Source organism: Acomys russatus, chromosome 15, assembly GCF_903995435.1.
Source record: "Acomys russatus chromosome 15, mAcoRus1.1, whole genome shotgun sequence".
Lineage (NCBI taxonomy): Eukaryota > Metazoa > Chordata > Mammalia > Rodentia > Muridae > Acomys > Acomys russatus.
This window is the reverse complement of record NC_067151.1, coordinates 35,313,303-35,333,405: the sequence shown is the minus strand read 5'-3', so window position 1 is coordinate 35,333,405 and position 20,103 is coordinate 35,313,303. Positions and strand designations below refer to the sequence as shown.

The 20,103-nt window shown below is 46.7% G+C and overlaps 1 protein-coding gene across 1 annotated transcript; it reads left to right on the top strand.

The window, feature by feature from the left end:
* Nucleotides 1-1,959: 1,959 nt before the first annotated feature.
* Nucleotides 1,960-18,600, top strand: Siah2 (siah E3 ubiquitin protein ligase 2). The gene is made up of 2 exons (XM_051157199.1): nt 1,960-2,503; nt 17,177-18,600. Exons 1-2 carry the CDS (start codon nt 2,081-2,083, stop codon nt 17,732-17,734), a joined length of 981 nt encoding a protein of 326 aa, XP_051013156.1. The 5' UTR covers nt 1,960-2,080; the 3' UTR covers nt 17,735-18,600.
* The last annotated feature ends 1,503 nt before the right edge of the window (nt 18,601-20,103 follow it).

Genomic DNA, 20,103 nt, shown 5'->3' with positions numbered 1-20,103 from the left:
ACGTTTTCTTTTGAGTGGCATGTTTCTTGGACAGATCCTATTCACTGACTTTTCACGAATGTTAATAATATTCACTGTATTTTAGACTGCAGCTAACAGTTACAAGGTGCTTAGATGAGGGTTCTACAAGAATAACAAACAGGAAATTCCTTTACCCACAAATTGTTTAAATTCACATTTACAGAGTAGGAAATTGGTGTCAAGAAAGTGGCTCAGCAGAGTAGTGGCGCCTGCCACCACGCCTGACAACTTGAGAGAGCTGCCTCCCACGAACCTGTCCTCTGACCTCCATATGTGCACACAGACAATCACATACAAACTAAATCAGGAACATAAAAGGAACTGGATCAAAATCACAGGGGCACTATTTTCAGGATGCCCTGACTGATCTGTTTCTTCTACAAAGAACATCCTTCTCGCCTTACCAGTTCCAGTGTTATCAGTTCAAGCATAAAGCTTTTGCCCAAGCAATTATGAGCAGGATGTATCCAGTATATTAAAATGCGCGGTTCACTCCAGGCTCTCAGGACCTCTCTTAACGTCTGTGGGTCCCACATATTGAGTGCCAGGAAAGCAGCTTTATTGAGACTAGGGGAACCCTTGTAGAGCTCTCTTATTTACTAGAGGGAGAAGGTAGGCTGTAGATGCCCCGCCTTACGTTTTATTTTTATCTATGAGCATCTGTGTCTGTACGCACGCACGCACGCACGAGCGCGTGTGTATGTGTCCTGATATCAGACGGCATCAGATCCCTTGGAGCTGCGGTTATAGGCAGTTGCAGGTGCTGGAAACCAAAGTCTAGTACTCTAAGGGCAGCGTGTTGAGGCATCTTTCCAGCCCCCATAGGTGTCCTTTATTACCTGAGTCTACATCTATGAGACCTTCCACATGTCCAGATGTACAGGGATGACTCAGGAGGAATCCAACATCAATCCTGCCAAGCTGAAAGTTGAGCTCACCCATTTCCTTCCTCATCAAGCCCCAGGTAAGCTTCATAGCCTGAGGCTTGGACCTGGACTAGGCATTAAGGACTCCGGTACTAGAGGGTCTCATGTCATTCTGGGCCTCACAAACCCAAGCCACATTTCTGGTATTCCTTGGAGATTTTCATTCTCCAGCCAGCCAGAGATGCCCAAGAGGTCCAGCCAGGTTCTCTAAATCGGAGGCGAACAATTAATTCCAAGCAGCTTTCGACAGTGGACCTTCGAAGGAAAACCGAGTTTACCTCCTAGCCTTCGAGGCAGGACCACAGGACAGCTCACTTAACTGCCGGGCCCTCGCCGGAGGCCTTCGCGCTGCTCCTACCCATCTCCCGGTCCCGACCCCACCCCGCCCCCGCGTGGCAGGCTACCCGCCGAGCAGCTGGTTCGCAGGCTTCTCCCGCGTATCAATGACTCAACTCCAAGAGAAACGTGGAGATTCCGAGCCCCGCCCCTGCCCCGCCCCCCGGCGCACTCGCGCTCGATCCACGCCCCCGCCCCTCCAGCAGTTGCTCTTCTGGCCGGGTGCTGGTTGGCGTAGCTCCTGTGGGAAGGGTCAGAGGACTTTAGCTACGACTTCTTCCTAGGCTGCCGGCTTCTGCAACCGCCGAGAAAGCGACACCCCGCGGAGGCGACAAGAACGATTCTGTGGCTCAGCAGGAAACCGCTCCGACGCTGCCAGCTGGTCCGGGTGGAGCTGCGCGGGCCGCCCGGGTGGCTCTGCCAGTCCCAGCGCGCCGGGTCGGCCGTACACGTGTCTTAGCGTCACGTCCGCGCGCGCCCCCGGGGCTTGCGTCAGCTGCCGCTCCTGAAGCGGGTGGGCCAGGACTCTCTTGCGCACCAGAACACCGCCGGAGGAGGGCACCGCACGGCTGCGAGCCCCCGAGAGCGTCGACCCACTTCGGGCGCCGCGGAGAGGATCGGCGTGGTCCGGTCTCCCGCGCCTCCCCGCCCCGGTGCCGGTCGGGTCCGCGCCGGGTCCCCGGGCTGGGCGCCGTGGCGTTGTCCCGGAGCCGGCCACCCGCGGGGCGCGCACCGCCTTAACCTGGGCGGCCCCGCGGCAGGCAGACGCCGCAGGTCCATGGTGGGCTCGGAGCGCGATGAGCCGCCCGTCCTCCACCGGCCCCAGCGCTAACAAACCCTGCAGCAAGCAGCCACCGCCGCCGCCTCAAACCCCGCACGCTCCGTCCTCGGCTGCGCCCCCGGCCGCCGCCACCATCTCGGCTGCGGGCCCCGGCTCGTCCGCGGTGCCCGCCGCGGCAGCGGTGATCTCAGCCCCCGGGGCCGGCGGCGGGGCCGGCCCGGTGTCCCCGCAGCACCACGAGCTGACCTCGCTCTTCGAGTGCCCGGTCTGCTTTGACTATGTCCTGCCCCCCATTCTGCAGTGCCAGGCCGGGCACCTGGTGTGTAACCAATGCCGCCAGAAGTTGAGCTGCTGCCCGACGTGCAGGGGCGCCTTAACGCCCAGCATCAGGAACCTGGCTATGGAGAAGGTGGCCTCGGCAGTTCTGTTCCCCTGTAAGGTAAGTCCAGCGACCACCCGCAAATCTGTCAAGCGACCTTCCAGAGTTCCGGTGTCTTCCAGCGCACTCGAAAGCTCTGAGAGGCGAATGGCACATCACGCACATCACTGTTTCTGTAGGTCTCTCTGTCTCTGTCTCTCTCTGTGTCTGTCTGTCTGTCTGTCTGTATGTATCTCTCTCTCTCTCTCTCTCTCTCTCTCTCTCTCTCTCTCTCTCTCTCTCTCTCTCGTGCGCGCGCACGCGTGTGCGTGTATACCTTCCCCATTGTTTCCATGCCCACCTGTCCATTTTGGGAACTAGCTCAGGGTTGATGTTTGCTAGAGCACAGGCTCTAGATAAGTTGTCACTTACTGACGCCTAGAAGCATCGCGGCTCTCCCAACCCTAGTGCCGCCCGCGTCCACTGCAGGCGTGTGCTCTGTAGGTCTGGACAGCTTAAAGTAAAACGTGGACAGGGAAGCTGGCCGTGGGGATTGTGGAGGAGGGAAACGGACAGTTTCCAGCACTAGTTTCCGGCAGGAGTGATCTTGAATTCCTCCTGGACCCAGCACCTTATATCTGGAAGCTCTTGGGAAATGGAGCTACAGAGGGGAAGCTGCGTGCTTTACTAGGGTACAGTGAAAACCCTGCAAGCCACGCCTTCTCCTCTCAGCTTCCCAGGGTTTGGGAAGGACTCTGAAGTTGTGTCTGCTGTTTTGTTTTTTGTTTGTATTTTAGTAAGTGTGAGGAACTCACACCCAGGAGCTTTATTAATTAGTGTTCTTCGGTGCTAGCATTTTATTTAAAAGTTACCTGTGTTCTCGGGGTGGGGGAGGGGGCGTTGAGAGCAAACCACAAGCGAAAGTCCAAGTTCATGGACTTTGTCTCGGGTCTCCACCGGTTTGTGTTTAGGACCTGTGTTTACAGCTTAATATAGAATCATTAATGTCTGAAAGCTGTGAGAGACCCACACAGAGATAATGGGTTTGGGGTTTTCTTTTTCGTTTTGGTTTTGGGGGGTTTTTCCCTAACAACTAGCTTTTCACATCCTCACCTGTTTCACATTGAAACTTGACTGATAGGATTACATTGTGCAGTTGTGCTTGCTGTAACATCCTGTTACCTACACTGAATCAATCCCTTTATTTAAAAAAAGAAAATCCTCGCAGTCTCATTTATATACCTCTTTATAATCTAGACCTGTACCAAGGAGTTCCATTTTCTGAGCTTATATGTGGAAATAATACTTCTGAGATTTTTTTTTTAATAAGAGTACTTGTTCTACCTGCGACTGTTTAAGTTGTCTTGCATATCTTTGCATAATGATTAGTTTTTAGGGCAAGAGCTGTTTTAAATTAAAAATAGTTCACTGGAGATTTTAATTTTAGGCTTCAGAGTCAACTCAGTAAAATGAGTGACTTAATTTGGTCTTCTGCCCAGCCACAAATCCTGCTAAAATAGCTGATTTAAATGAGGGTTTGAATGAGGGTTTAGGCTATATGGTCACCTTATTAAATTGCTTGCCTTTAGCCTCTTTCCCCCCCCCCCCCACCCCCATAATGCTTACTAATTCACTCAGTTCAAGTGCTTGCACCTCTGCAATTTGGATAAAATATTCCCATGGCTTTTTTCTCCTTTTATTGAAAATAGATTTTTTTTTCCCCCTCCTATAATACATCCTGATTAGTTTCCCCTCCCTCTGCTCCTCCCACTCCCTTTCCACCTCCCATCCTCATCCGTTCTCTTTCTGTCTCTCATTAGAAAAGAAAAAGCTCCTTATAATAATAAGATAAAAGACTGCCAAACTCATGAAGAATTGGACCAAACAAACAGAAGTAAAAGGGCCCGGAAGAAGGCACAAGACTCAGAGACTCACTTGTTCTTACATTCAGGAATCCCATAAAAACACTAAACTGGAAGCTGTAATGTACACAGAAGGCCCTTTGCAGAGCCCTACAGGCCCTGTCCATGCCGTGTGTCTGTGTGTGTGCCCTCCATCCCTTATGGGTCACTCAGGGTGCTTTTTTCCTAGTTCCATTTACTTGCAAATTTCTTTCTTCTTAATGACTAAGTAATACTCCATTGTGTAAATGTACCACATTTTCTTTATCCAGTCTGCCATTTGTGTATAGGAAGGCTACTGATTTCTGTGAGCTAATTTTGTATCCAGTTACTTTGGTGAAACTGTTTATATAAACAAGGTGTAGCACTTTCCTGGTGGAATTTTTTGGGTCAGTTGTTATATATTATATCATCTGCAAATAAGAGTACACGTGTGAATACTTTCCTTAGAAATCTATTTTGTAAGAATGCAGTTGAGCCAAGCCATCACACAGATCAGGAAGCAAGCTTACAGTAGATGTTAGGGTTACTTTTGTGTGTGCATATTCATGAAGTTTATAAACCTGGAGTGTGCACCTCTTACATCTGATAAGCAGTGCAGCTCAGCCACTTGGTTTGGGTAAGCCAAATATGGATGTGTTCTTCCTGCAGCAACCAAAACAACTCATTGGAGATGAGAAATATTAAAAAATAAGGCCTATGTCCAATTGGAAAGGGAGGTCTGTGTACCTGGCTTTTTTTAGCTTGTGTAGTTTGAGGCTCCTAGAATTCCTGGGGACTGCTTTGTCACTGTCCCCACCTACTCGTCTTTCCGTGAGCTAAATCATGCAGGAATAGTGTTGGTATTCAGTGCCCAGAGTCTCAGGAGTTGCCTGGCTCTCTCCATATATCTGAGAGAGACCACCTAGTGTGGGCCCTAGTAGGGCAGAGAGAGCCTTGAGTTCCTCATCTATAAATGAAGCACCAGGCTACTTCTAAGGAAGTCAATTTCCATTCCATGGAAAATAGGGAGGCTGTGTGAAATGTATTGCATTTCTTCTTTGTCTCAACTAACTTGCAGGAGGCAGCACTTATTAGTTTGACTTGTCTTCAGGTGAAAAACCTCACGTCTGTAGACATATTAGTGTTAATTAACTTGCCAAGCCGGGTGCGGCAGCCCACACCTGGAATCCCAGCACTCAGGGAGGTAGAAGCAGGCAGATCTCTGAGTTCGAGGCCAGCCTAGTCTACAAACTGAGACCAGGACAGCAAGAACTACACAGAGAAACTTGGGGGGGGGGGGTGGGGGGGGTGGAGGAATGATTTAACTTACCAACTTTCACACAGTCAGGCACACATCTTTGGTATACACCTTCCTACATGGGAATTTTGAATCAGAAATTAGATTCCGAGCTTCCAAGTTATAATTCAAGGCTGACACTAGTAACAAAGCCATCTTACTGGAGGAGTGTGTCAGATGACACTGTCTCAACACAGCTTTGGACTATTGGATTATAAAGAATGAAAGTGTTGACAAATAGGTACCTTATGTAAAGTGTGAGGCCACATAATTAAATGTTGAAGTGTTACTATGCTTTTGGTATAGGAGACTATATGAATTAATTCAGATTTTTTTTCCCCTTTAAGGATTTTTATCAAAATATTGCTCACTTGGGGTGTTTTCGGTCCCTTCTTCATGTATAGCTGAGAGCTTTAGGCAGCCTGTCCTGGAGCTCAGTGAGAGCAGGTGTAGACAGCCATGTGAAGGTTGACATGGCAACAACACATAGTTCACCACTCGATAGTCTATTTCTAATGTACTTTTATTTGTTGTATGTGTTTGCACATGTGTGGGGCACACTTTGGTGTGTTGTGGGACAGCTTGTGGGAGTCAGTTCTCTCCCCTCATCACCTGGGTCATGCTTGGTGGCAGAGCATCAAACTCAGGTCATCAGATTGGTAGCAGGTGCCTCTACCTGCTGAGTGACATCCCTTAGCCATCTCACTGGTCCCTCGAGAGTGTTTTGTATCATCATTCCCGAGTTTCTCTCCACAACCGTAAGAAATAAGTAAACCTCTCTGGTCTGCTTGTATTATTATATGACATGTTTTCCATTCTTTACTTGTCTTCTTTGAAAGTTCCTGTAATAGGGCTGCATATCATCACTGAAATTGAAAGCCTCCACTAGATATGTCTTTTCTGAGGTTAGATTGTAAGAATGTTGCTTCGTAATAAATAAATGAATAAATAAAGTCAGGCAACATAGTTGACTCTTTAAAGGGATAGTCCAATTGAAACAAACTTTTAAAACACTCCCAGGGACTAGAGCGCCAGGAGGAAAGGAAGCTGGCACACATAGCCTCTGAGGCTCAGGAAGCCTGGGGAGCAGTGGTTTTCAACCTCCCTAACTCTCCGACCTGACCCACTGCGCGACCCTTTAATCTGTTCCTTATGTTGCGGCCTCAACGCTAAAATTATTGATTTGCCACTTTTAATCATAACATAAATACTCATGTTTTCTAGTGCTCTTAGATGACCCCTGTGAAAGGGTCTTTCGACCCCCGGGTTGGGAACTGCTGTAGAAGCAGCAAGGCTGGGGAGCTCAGGCCCCACGCCCCTACAAAGAGGGCAGCTCTAAACTGAGCTGGGTCACCTGAGCCCAGTGGCAGGCAGCAGCATAGTCTGACCCTGTATCACAAAACAAACCCAAAGAGGGCATCCTTTGCTCTTGCCTGAGAGCAGGGAATGTGGAGGCAGCCATGCCAGGTATTCATAGGACAAAAAAGGGGGAGAAACTAGAAACTGGACTTGGATGTCGGATCTCAACCCCTGATCCCTCTCCCTCTCCCTCTTTCTCTCAACTTTGGCCAAGTCAAATGTAAAGCCAGCACTACGGGCCAAACTATCCATATCCACGGGCCAAATTCCTGCTGCTTGGAAACAGACCGCCTTTGATTGGTTCTGTTTTAGGCAGTGTTTACTGAGCCCAGCCTCTCTTCCTTCATTCTCTGCATACCTGATCTGGAATGCTGAGGGCCCTAGCAGTGATTTTGTAACTTAGGTTCTTTTAATCTTTATTTTCTAAGGGGTATTCAGTCTGGTCACCCACAGACTGTAATTGTTGCCGCAGTGATTAGATATTTGACTTTGTACAAAGTGGTATGTTTTTTTGGACGTCTGGGTCTTTAGAAGCAGGGCTAGGGCTAAATGATTACACCAGAGATTTTTTTTTCCCCCTACCCTAAAATTCTAGAACCTGGTAAGTGGTCATGGGAACAAAATCTCTAGGGAGAGGGGAGAAGAGCTGGGTTCTCGGAAGTCCTGGCTGTGGTCTAGCCATGAACTTCACCAAGTCAATTAATCTGTTAAAATAGTGGGTACCTTGACGTCCAATTAAAAGGACCATAGAGGCCAGGGGGTACTGTGCTGGGACTCAGAAGCCCATTAGCAAAAATAGTTTCAAACATTTCTTCTCAATCTCAAAAATTCTCCCATGAGTCAATGCCTTTGGAAGCCGTCTCTGCAGCCTTTACAACTGCCTGCAATTGACCAGGTGGTCTCAGAGCCTTACAATTACACACAAAGAATGAGAACCCAGGCCCATTACTCCAAGGCTCAGTACTTTAAAGAACAAGATTGACAGTACAGCTTTTGAATGTCCAATAAAACTGAAGTGCTAGAATATTGCATAGCTGTGCTAAAGTTTAATGTTGATTCTAATGGAGCCAACCAAAGAATTTTACCAGGGTCGCCATGATCTGGAACTGGAGTAAACTGTCACTACAGCCAGCCTAGAGGCCAACCGGAAGCTATGGCAAATCTGGCCTCTGCAGTGGCAGCTTGAGATTGAACTGGAGTCTGTCCTTGTTCCTCACAGCTCTTTCCTGTAAGCCCTGTGCAAAATGTCATGCTGGTGTGACCGTATGAAGGCCAGGCTAAGTAGCACTTATTATTCCAATTTGTAAGGCCTTCACTTCAGAAAGGCACAAGATGGCTGTGCATTTGCTCACCTGAATGCCAGCGCCCACCACCACCAGGTACTGCTGGTGAGATGCGATTATCCCTGGGATATTCGAATGAGCTTCCATTCTGCACCTGTGTCTTCATACTAACGGTTCTTTCCGGGTCTTATTGGAGCTCCTGAAAATGACCTAGTAGTACTCCGTTAACTTTGCATCAGTCACCTCTTCCTTCTGGCTCCTTGACAGTTGGCCAGGTATCAGTTTTTACTACTCACTTCCAGCTTGGTAAAGATTTTTATGCAATGACTTTTTAGACTGTGTGCATCTGTGGGATTAAAAGTTGCCATAGAGATAGAATGGACAGTATTCCCATGGCAAAATGTGGGTTTGTGCCGCTCTAAAACTTGGAGTGAACAAAGGCGCTATCTTTGGTCCCTCCTACAGCCGAGCTCCCTGGCTGTGATAGCTTTAACAATAGGCCCTAATCAAACCTGGTTTACGTCTTCACTCCATCCCACTGTGGATGACTGGTGACTGCCCTAAGCCCCTCCATGGTGGCTCATTTGTGAAATAAGGTGATGTTGGGAGTTGGTGGTAATAATTCATGCAAAGCACCGAGGCCTGCCATGGCACTAAATACACGCACAGTCAGATGCTCAATGGAAGCAAAGGATGGGTGGAGTGTTACTGCAGGCTGGTATAAACGTGAGAAAGAAAAAAAAAATTAAAGAATCATTTTCTCCCACAGATTCTTTCACTTTCTCCTGATGGTGTCCGCCCATCAACGGGCTTCCTAAAGGCAGGTAACATGGCCCTGACATTAGATCATGGAATGAGACTTTTTTCATTTTTCTAATTTCTGTAATCTATTTTTCTTTCTCTCCTTCCTTCCTTGTTTAGTTGAGAAAGATAAGGCCTTCCTACTTATGTGGCACTGTTCACAAGATCTCTAATCTTTTAAAGCCTGGTTTGGTTAGGCATCACTTTTAAGTATATATATATATATATATATATATATATATATATATATTTAGTTTACATATCTCATTTTACACATTTTATGTTATAACTTTCATCTGCATTTTTATTATCGGGGAAACAGTGCTCCTTCCTTTCAAATGTACAACTGAACAGAAAATGATATAAAATCAAAATGCCCAATAGTTTCCCCCTGGTAAAAAATAACCATGATACCATTCTGTAAATTTCCTTGCAAACATGCCTGTAACATAATGGTTTCTTTCACTCATACCTTCCTCCAACAAGAAGAGGCAACACAAATGAGAATGCAGGTTTTCATGCTGTTTCTTGGCTTTTCCGATCTACTGATAAATACCCTTTGAGGTCACGTGCGCTGGCTGCATCGCACTGCCATTCCCTAACAGCACCAGAACTGTTCAGTTGGGCTCTTCTTAGTAGTCATTTTTACTTTCCTTTCCTTGTTATGATGTTTTTTAATTACTACTAACCCGAGTCCATGGGCATAAGATGACCATTTCCTAAAGATGCTGTTTCTAGGGTTTCTCATGTAGTACATGAGAAAGGGTCAAGTCTTTGTTGGTAAAGCCAAAGTAGTCTAGACCTTGAAATGTGTTTGCAGTTCCATCTCTTCTGTCATCGCCATCAGTGGTGTCATCCTTTACAGCCTTAGTGTTGCTGGTGACTCAGCGCTCCCTCCTGTGAACTCAGACCTGAGCTGGTTGGTGCTCATGACCCACTTAATTTTAGTCACCTCAGTCACGTCTGACATCCTCCTGCACCCCAGGTCCTTTCCTTTCAGTGACTTGCCTGTTTGCCTCACCTGCCATTGTCTGCATTCTCCCTCCTGGAGTAGACAGACAGGCTAGCAGAGCAGCAGTGCCCTCCTGAAACAGAGGAACAAAGAGGAGTCACCAGGGGTGTGGGCTGCACTTTGCACCTGTGGACTCCAGGGAGGCCAGCTGCTTGCTTCCTCTTTGGTGCCTCACAGGTGTGCTGCCTGCTGTTGTCCTCCTAACCTCTTTGAGAAGAAAACAAGACGCAATTAGCATGCCTCATAAGATACGCATACGCTTGGATTTGTTGGTCCAGACAACACAGACTCGGGTCTGAAGCGGTGGCTTTTTCTTACAACCACCTGTCTTGTCTTCCATTCACTCTGCCTGGCTCCACTGCAGACTAAAGCGCTGGCTTTGGGAGGGATGGCTGTGCTAACAGAAGGGTCCTCTTCCAAGGTTGCCAGATCGAATTCAGAATGCCTAGTTAAATTTGAGCTTCAGTTAAGCAACAGATAATTCTGGAAGGAGGTATAAATACACACACACACACACACACATATATATGTGTGTATATAAATATATATGTATATATATTTATTTATTTATTTATTTATTTATTTATTTATTTTAATGCCTGGAGATATCCTGGGCACCTTGTATTTTAGCTCCTTGTCTGACGAATCTGCTCTCTTAGACTATAGAAGACTGGTAAGGGAGAGTCACAGTTCCAGGCCTGCCCGTGCTGTCAGTAGAACTGTGCAAGTGGGAACCTGGCACTGAAAGGGGCTGGGTGGGTTGCTCCCAGCATGGCAGAAAGCCTTTGCCTCTGGCGGTCTGTTCGAGTACTTTAGTCCGCACCAAAAGGATCTCGCCCAGCCGTTCCCAGTGACAGTGTGCACTTGTTCACTAACTCTTCCTGTGGGCAGGTGGGAAACAAGATGGTCAGGAGTCAACGTTTGCTCAAAGTTTCTGAGATTAAAACCGGACTGTGGCTGACCACATGTCCACATGTGCAAGGCCACACATTCCCTGCCTCCAACACAGAATGTTCTCAGATCTCTGAGATAGTAATTACCAACCCCCCCCCCAAATCTCCCACCAACACACCACTTACTAAGAAAACTATCTGTAGCGTGTGATCTGTTTTGTCTCAGGAACAAAGGAGAGATTTGTGAACCCAAGATTTTAATGAGAACGGTCTTCCTCTAAATGAGCTTTGTCACATTATCAGTGTATCAGGCTCACTAGTGTTTGATGGCACTGTGTGGCAGTTCTGGGGTTGAGTAATAGAGTCTTCTCATTTATTGTCTGTGAAGCCATTACTGCCGTACTAGTTGATAATCATGGCTTCACCCTGCCTTGGGAGGGGAGGGGAGGAATTTACCATTGGAGTTACATGGGAGCATGCAGGGATATTCAGAGGAGGATCTAACCAGACACAGGCTGGACAACTGCACTTTATCCTTCTGTTCAAGGGTGAACTCGACAAGTACACACTCTTTCACTGTTAATCATATTAACAGGCTCAGGGTCAAACGGGGCCCAAGGACTGGCGTTCTAAACACAGATAACTCCACCCGTGGTTATAAATCTAGTTCAAGAGCGGCATACAGCCATCAGAAGGACAGCAGCACTGTTGTTTCTAGTCTGTGGGACATTTCAGAAGAGTTATAAACACCTACTCTAGTCCTTTATATAAACAAAATATGTGAAACATCTTTACCAAAAATGATAGAAGAAACCTATAATTATGACATTGAAAAATATGAACATTTTTTTACATGATCCAAAACTACTGAATCCCTCTTTAATACTAAAACCTACAGTAAGATTTCCAATTGGAGTTAAAATCAACAAGGTGGGAGACTGTCCATCATCTAAAATAAACTTAATATTTATTCATTTATCAATGAGTACCAGGTAGGCGAGGAGCAGGTAATAGAACCAGTAAAGTCAGAACTTAAACAAAATGATTAGGCCTATAAAAAGATGAGCAGTAATCTATGATCACATTTTAATCTCACACATATACACACACATACACACACATACATACACACACCCCTAGTTTGAATTGCTAGAAGATTTCTTTTGTTTTTAAGGTCGAAAATGTTTTAATGATTTATTCTTTTTTTTTTTTTTTTTTTTTTTTTTTTTTTGAGACAGGGTTTCTCTGTGTAGCCTTGGCTGTCTTGGACTCACTTTGTAGACCAGGCTGGCTTCGAACTCACAGCGATCCGCCTGCCTCTGCCTCCCAAGTGCTGGGATTAAAGGCGTGCGCCACCTTGTTTTGTTTCTATGTCTGTATGAGGGTGCCAGATCCCCCTAAAACTGTGTTACAGACAGTTGTAAGTTGTGTGCTGGAGCTTGAGCCTGGGTCCTCTGGAACGGCAACCAGTGCTTTTAACCACTGCATTGTCTCTCCAGGCCCTAGACATCTTCTGTGTTTTTTAAAATGGTGATTTTGAGGTTAGACATGTACTTTGAGAGTATGTCATTTGCCTCATGTGGACGGGGCCCTCGTCCAGTCTCCAGTATGGGTTACCAGCTTGGTAAGCCTAAGGCCTCTTGGCCATGCTGGGCTTACCATGCTATAATGGGTTCAGCTCTGAAGAGTGTTGAGAAGACGGACAGCAGCTGGGTATTCCCTGCATATCTGCTGGTCGCTCATAACTTACAGGTCCCTCCTGCTGAACTCACACACTTCACTGGGGCCTGTGAGAGAAAATGGTGGACTGGGCTGATTTCATTCCTGGAACTCACCTTTTAGATGGGGTCTTAGAATGGATCAGACTTGTCTGGTGATGATGCAACTGGAGTGGCCAGAAATGGCAAAGCAGGCCACAAACCAGCAGGGACTTCCAGCCTCGGAAGGATCAGTAAGTGACAGTGAATGCTTGTCATTTATGAGGACCAAAGAAGCAGTGTTGTGGTGGGGGTGCTGGTGGTTTTATAACAGTTTATCTCTTCATTGCAAAACTATGTTGTTTCACCACAATGAGTCCAACTGAACCTTGAAGAAAAGAGAAATGAGTGACTTTGCTTTATTTCCACATAGATGTTGTATGCTAGGAAAACACTAAGAGAAAGTTCAATTTATTCAACCAACTCATTAGAAACCTTTATCCCTTAAAATGTAAACATGGGAACATCTCTTCTGGATTCCTTCCTACATTTTAAATTTTGACACGGTTTAAGCATAGAAAACAGTTGCTGTATTGGTGTGAAAGGTTGCAGTATTAGTGTAAAAAGGAAACATTCCTAATGGCCTTTATCTAGAGTCGCTAGTTCCTTCTTCCTCGTGTGTGTTTTCATTATGCTTTTTCAACTCAGACCTATATTGTTAGACATTTAAATGTAAGCTGCAGGCACCCTGCCTGACTCCCAAGTCTCTCCTTGTGTCTCTCTTAAAATCTAGGACATCTTCTCCCGGAATCAGGAAATAAGACAGCAGAGGCTGGGCTCCAGTCTGCAGTGCATGCAGCTCGCTCAGTGGCTGTCCTAGAAATGGCCTTTGCAGAGTCATTGTGCCTTTTGTGATCACTGCAGCTTATTCACGTTGGAGCACCATGCTTTTTTCCTTGTGCTTACTCTAAAAAGGGTCATTTCGTGGATTTGATTCACATCCAACAGTAGACTATCGGTTATGGTTTAGTTTGTATTTGTTTGAAACATTCTCATTTGAGACACTGGCAGGTAGTCGGCTAATGAGTTTGAGCTGTTTCCTTGGAGGTAAGCAGGTGGAGGCAGGGCAGTTACCTCGTGGCGCCCCAGAGGAACCGACTTCTGCCATGGAGCTCCTGGCACCTCAGTTGTCGGTGATGCCTGATTGTCGTTGTTCAATGTGTCACACTGCAATTACACAGAGTCAAATGTAGTGAAACAGATTCAACGAGTAGGTCTAAACCTTCTTCAGCATCCAGCCTTCATTGGCAGTCTGGCTGAGAAGAAGAGTATTTAGCTTATAGGCTCATTTTATAAACAAATAGTGTTACTGTTTATAGGTAAATAAATGTCTAGTGTTCAATATGTCATGGTTTCTCATTATATGTATTTGTGTATGAACATGTTCTGTATTTGTATATGAAAGGGTTTCTGTGCCAAAAAGGGAAACCCTGCCTAAATTCCACCCTAAATACAGCCTGTACACTTCTTGCCTGGAAAAGAATGGGAAATATTTACTGCTTTCTGCAAAGACTTAAACACAAAGCCGCAGGTTACACACAGCCTTTCAATGGCAGAGCGTATTTGCACAAAACCTTTGCATGGCAGCACCTGACAGATGCTACAAAGATGTCCTAGGCCTGATGTCCGCATTTGTTTCTCCTTCACTCCTCCCCACTGGTCCTCTCTCATCTCTTCTCCTCCCCACCCCCCATCTCTATGTTCTCCTCTTCCTCCCTCCCCCCTTCTTTAGAGAGGTTTACTTAAAAATAACCCCCGTCCTTTGGGGGAAATGAGCACATCTTTCCCAAAGGAGAAATCTCATTTATAGCTGTGGGTGTGTCCCAGGACACAGGAGCCTCTCTGCAAAGGAGCCTTGGGGCCCCTCTCAGCAACACTTGGGTACAGGAAAGAACCAGGCCTGTAAACAGAAGCCCTCTCACCCCAAATATCAGGAAGAGAATCGTTTGTTTCAAATGGCGCTAGATCATTGAGCCGTGACTGTGTGGAGTGGGCAGCCACTACAGCATGGATAAGCCAGACAGCGGGGTGACGCAACTTACGCAGACACCACAAAAACAAAGTTTGAGTGTTTTCTTAGAGATCGTCTTTAATCCAGTTACCATAGAAATGGCCTCAGTGATCCTAAACTACCACAAGGGTAAAATGAGAGAAACAGATTGATCTTGAAGTTCAGCTGGATTAGAGGAAACAGAATAAAACGCCCAAGGCTTTAAAAGCGTGTTTAAGTTAGTAGAGGCTATAGCAGTTTCTCTTCAGAAAGCCACTGTCCATGCAGCTGTAAGGAGATGCCTCTTCTCTCTGGGTGACTTGGGGAGCTACCCTGAGTTGTACGTGTGAAAACCAAGTAAAAGCACGTAAATACTGCTGCCTGAGCAGGGCAAGTTCCCAGCTGCGCTAGGGTGGAAACACTCCCTGTGGGTGTTGGCTGTGGGAGGTAGAGTGGTCTGAGGCTGTGGGGAGAGGCTCAGGAGATGCTCTTCAGGATGCTCTGTGCCAAACTTTGTCTCCTTCCTGGGCTTCACCCTGGCAGCTAAGGTCAGCAGCCCATTCTGAAGCCGGCTTCTGGTCCAAACACTGAGCCAGGCTAGAAGAAGATCTTGCTATTTTTGTTGTCTTTCTGTGTGCTTTACAAACTCTGGGCTGAAGTGCCTCACCCACTGTCCACAGGAGGCCACCAGGAGGCTCCGTGTCCTGCCCACACCCCGGATTTAAAACAGTTCACAGGGACTTGTTTATAAGGCTTTGAAAAGTTGAGCACATAGAATGTAAATAGAAATGGGTAACTCTAATTCTCTTTCTGACCAAGACTTTTTTTTTTTAACTGAACTTTTAAAATTAGTCCACTGTTCTGAAATGTGAACAAGCAGTTCCTTTCAGCAAACCAGAAACAGAGATACTTCACCCAAGGTGGTGGACGCATGAGCTAATTTTTGCTTGTTTGTTGTTGTTTGTTTGTTTTCTTGTTTTGTTTTGTTTTGAAAGAGTTCTGTGTGTTTTAGGGAGAGCCTGAAGCACAGAAGCTTTCTGTCTCACCCTCCATAGCAATGGCGCACAGACACACACCCCCATGCCCCACTCCCGTGTGCTATATTTCTTCCAGTGTCTTTGAGTTCCCCATGGGGAGAATCTGTTGTTGTCTTGGCTTCTGTATCCTCTCAGAGACGTCAGCTTGGTGTCCTGTGTGGAGATCACACACACAACACACGGTTGCTAGAAAGACATTCTGTAAGGAATGGAAATGGACCTGTGCTAATTTGATAAGGGGCGTCTAAGTCAGGCTAAGGAGAAGCAGAACCAACTGCGAGTTCGCTAGTGGTTTTGCTTTTTTTCCCTGTTAGCATCTTAGAAAGATGGCCTGGTGCAGTCCCTTCAAGGGAGGACTGGAGAGTCAGTGCAGCAAGCTACACAGTCGCTCTGCTGTGCTGTGCTCCAAGGATTGGAGGCTAACTCCTCCTCTTACCTAAAGAATGGTTGCTGCTGCTTCTTTCTGTGACCACAGTGCAGAGCACGGGGTAGGTATCTGTTGTGGACTGATCCTCTCGCTAGCAACTAGAAAGATCATTGCTGTTCTTATGAAGTTGGCCTTCTGTCATGACAGACAGGATGTCTCTACTAAGAGTGTCTTGAATAGGAAGGAAAATAAATATGTTGTTCCTATGCGAATAAGGAGTATCTGAAGGGCAGAGTGTTTACAGGTTGATCCAGCTGCCCCATTCCCAGCCTGGAAGGAGGACCGAGCCAACCTCATCAGGAAGAGATGTGCTCTTGACCACGGGGCTGGGAGGGGGTCAGTGATTTCAGGGAAACCTAGTGGGCTTTAAGGAGAGAGTAGGTGCCCTTCACCTTGACTAGTCTTAAATGTGATTTCTTTAAAAACAAAACAAAAACTTGTAGGCACAGCACTTGCAGGGCAGTAGGTACAAAGGAGACAGCAAGCCTGCTCCCCCCTTCCAGCCTCCTCCACCCATGCTTGGCCATGCTAGTGGTTGAGAACACGGAGCCACAAGGGACCCTTCTCCACTGGATGACCTCCATCATTCTAAGTCAGGAAGGAGTGGGGCGAGACTGTGCTATCACCCAAGTCATCTGTTCGCAGGAGAAGCCTAGGGGTAATGCAGGATTCCTTGCCCACCCCACTTCCAAGTAGTTGAATTCTTAAAAGGAGTCGGGGTTATCGAAAATGAGAAAGGGGCCATGTACTCTCAGTAGTTCTGCTTGTTTGACATTCTTAAAAGAATGTTAATTCTCATCCTTTACCGTTGTAGGGACTTTAGGCACGATGCTATTGACAGCGAGTAGAAATTGATTAAATAGTCAACTCTCCTTGAACAAAAGTAGCTTAGATAAAGATAGAAGTTGAGCCCAGGAAGCTTGTGTGGGTGGGTATGCATAGATGTTGGCATGGAGGAGGAGGAGGTTTCGAGAAGACGCCATGACGCAGCATGTTCCTTTCTCTCTCTCTGCAGTATGCTACCACGGGCTGTTCCCTGACTCTCCACCATACGGAAAAACCGGAGCACGAAGACATCTGTGAATACCGTCCCTATTCCTGTCCCTGTCCTGGTGCCTCCTGCAAGTGGCAGGGGTCCCTGGAAGCCGTGATGTCCCATCTCATGCATGCACACAAGAGTATCACTACCCTCCAGGGAGAGGACATTGTCTTTCTAGCCACAGACATTAACCTGCCAGGGGCTGTGGACTGGGTGATGATGCAGTCCTGCTTCGGCCACCACTTCATGCTGGTCCTTGAGAAGCAGGAGAAGTACGAAGGTCACCAGCAGTTCTTCGCCATCGTCCTCCTCATCGGCACCCGCAAGCAAGCTGAGAACTTTGCCTACAGACTGGAGTTGAACGGGAACCGGCGGAGACTGACCTGGGAGGCCACACCCCGCTCCATTCACGATGGCGTGGCTGCGGCCATCATGAACAGTGACTGCCTTGTTTTTGACACAGCCATAGCACATCTCTTTGCAGATAACGGGAACCTTGGAATCAATGTCACAATATCCACATGCTGTCAGTAAGGCTCCAGGAGGCTTTCGTAACCCTGGGAAGTTATTTGGGCATAGTGCTCTATGTTTAATAAAGTTTTTTTTAATACGTTTTATTCAGTACGTCTTCCCAAGTCAGGACCCGCAACTGTCCTATATTTTGTTTGAACGGCAGCTTCCTGTCTGGCACTGATGAAAGAAAGTTCATTGAACTGTTAGAAGTGGGGTTGGCCTGTTAGTAATTCGGAAGTTGTTTTGTGTTCTCAAATCAACTCTATTCTATTTACTTCCTGAAACAGCTCTTGACAGATTCCTCAGGGCTGCCTCCCACCTGCCTCATCCTGAGCTCACAAAAGCGCCATGGCTTTCATGAGATCCCCTTTATATTTAAGAGGCAGGGATTGCTTTACTACCTTTCAGGCCAAGGCCAAGTGGCTGACCAGTTTACACAGACTCACCTGTAGCACTCCTCTCCAGCACAGAGCTTTAGAGAACCTTTAAAGCTGACCAGCCTCATCTTCTCAGTATGAGGATCGCTGGCTTGAATTGTGGCAAAGGGTCCAGGATCTAAAGGTGCTTTAAGGCCATCCTCTGCTGACAATGTTGGTCTCTACTGTTTTCCTCCCACAACCTCTGTACACACCACATCCAAACCAGAACTCTTAACTCCATGTGGACGCACTCCTGAGGTGTGGTCGCTCTCAGGCTTTCAGAGAGTTGGGGGTTCTCACATAGTTCTTGCTCACCATAGTATGGATGACCTGTTTACATATAGCTTCCCTTGGAAGCCCTCCTTGACTGTGACTGATGTGAAAGACTAGATCAGTAGCTGGGAAAACTCTATAACCAGTGTCACATGCTTGCTATTCTAAAAGCATGTGTCAGTTGTGTGGGTTTGGTTTTTTTTGTTTTGTTTTGTTTTTTTGTTTTGTTTTGTTTTTTTCTTTCCCCACCTCCACACTCACTTTAATTTTTTAATAAAATTTTTTCCAAAAAAAATGAATGTTACGCTTTATTTTCCTGCTTGAGTCATACATATCTACAGAGCATCTACTGTATACGGATGGAATAAAACCTACACTACTACCTCTAAGCTGGTACGTCCACTGTGCCTCCATGAGGACAAATCCCTTGTCCAAGGTTGGGGGCAAACTTTGTGTCTAAACCCCTGTCTATGCTATGAGTTGTCATTAGTGGTGCAAATCTCATCTCCAGGACGGTTTGCTGTCTGGCTGCCAGCTGTCACCTGCAAAAACACTCCTCCCATTTTCCACAATAAAAAACAAGAGGCACAGTTCGAGACCAGAAATCTTGAGGCCCATTCATGGTGCCACACTCTCCCCTTCCAAGCCCGAAGAAATCAAAGAATTCAGGTTGGCCCTGAACTTGGTTAGAGAATTCAGTGTCCCCTCAGTGAAGTGGTTAAGCTAACATCACAGCCATTGGAAGTGATGGCTTTGTCTTCAGTCTCTGTGAGACACATGCTAAGCTATGTAACAGAATTCTGGCAAGTAAGGACATCCTGTGATGGCTAGTTTTATGCCAACTTGACACAAGCTAGAGTCATTTTGAAAGAGGGACGCTCAACTGAGAAAATGCACACAACAGATGATGCTGTGGGAGGGCCCAGATCATGGGCGGTTCCACCCCTGGGTGCCGTAAGGTGTGTGAGCAAGCCAATAAGAGTCACTCCTCTGTGGCCTCTTCATCAGCCCTTCCCTGTTTCCAGGTTTCTGCCATGCTTGAATTACTTCCCTGACTTCCTTCAGTGATGGGCTCTGGTGTGGAAGCAGAAAAGTAAACCCTTGGCTCCTCAAGATGCCTTTGGATACAGTGTTTTATTAAAACAATAGAAACCCTAACTAACCCATTGCTAAGGTAAATCCTAGGCTATTCTTCAAAGGAAAAAAAAAAGACTTGTTATGTACAAAATTAGGTACTCACAATACATTTTGCAAGTGAAGAAGAACCACTGTTGGCACTAACTACATCACACGTCACACTGGTGGAAGTGAGCCAGCGTCCAGGAGCAGGTGAGGACCCATCTGCTCTCAGGTGGTCCCATGGTACCCAGGCAGTGTGAGTATAAAGGATCTGAGCCCGGCAGCATTGCTTCCTAGCTAACCCTTCCTGTTACACCTGAAGTCAGGACTCTACCTGGAATCCACACTGCAGGGAAAGAGCTACAAAGAAGACCTGAAAGGAGGACAGGGTAGAAACACTGCCTTTTAAAAGCACAGTTCAGATCTGCAAAAGAGGTAAAGAGGAGTAGCCAAGATGGCTAGTGACAGGAGCGGCGGCGTGGAGTTCAGGTGCTCTAAATCACCAGGCCCTAGTGTAGGGTTTAAGGAAGGTCAGTAAACCCACAGACAGCACAGCTGAGCTCTTCCAGTTAGAAGGGC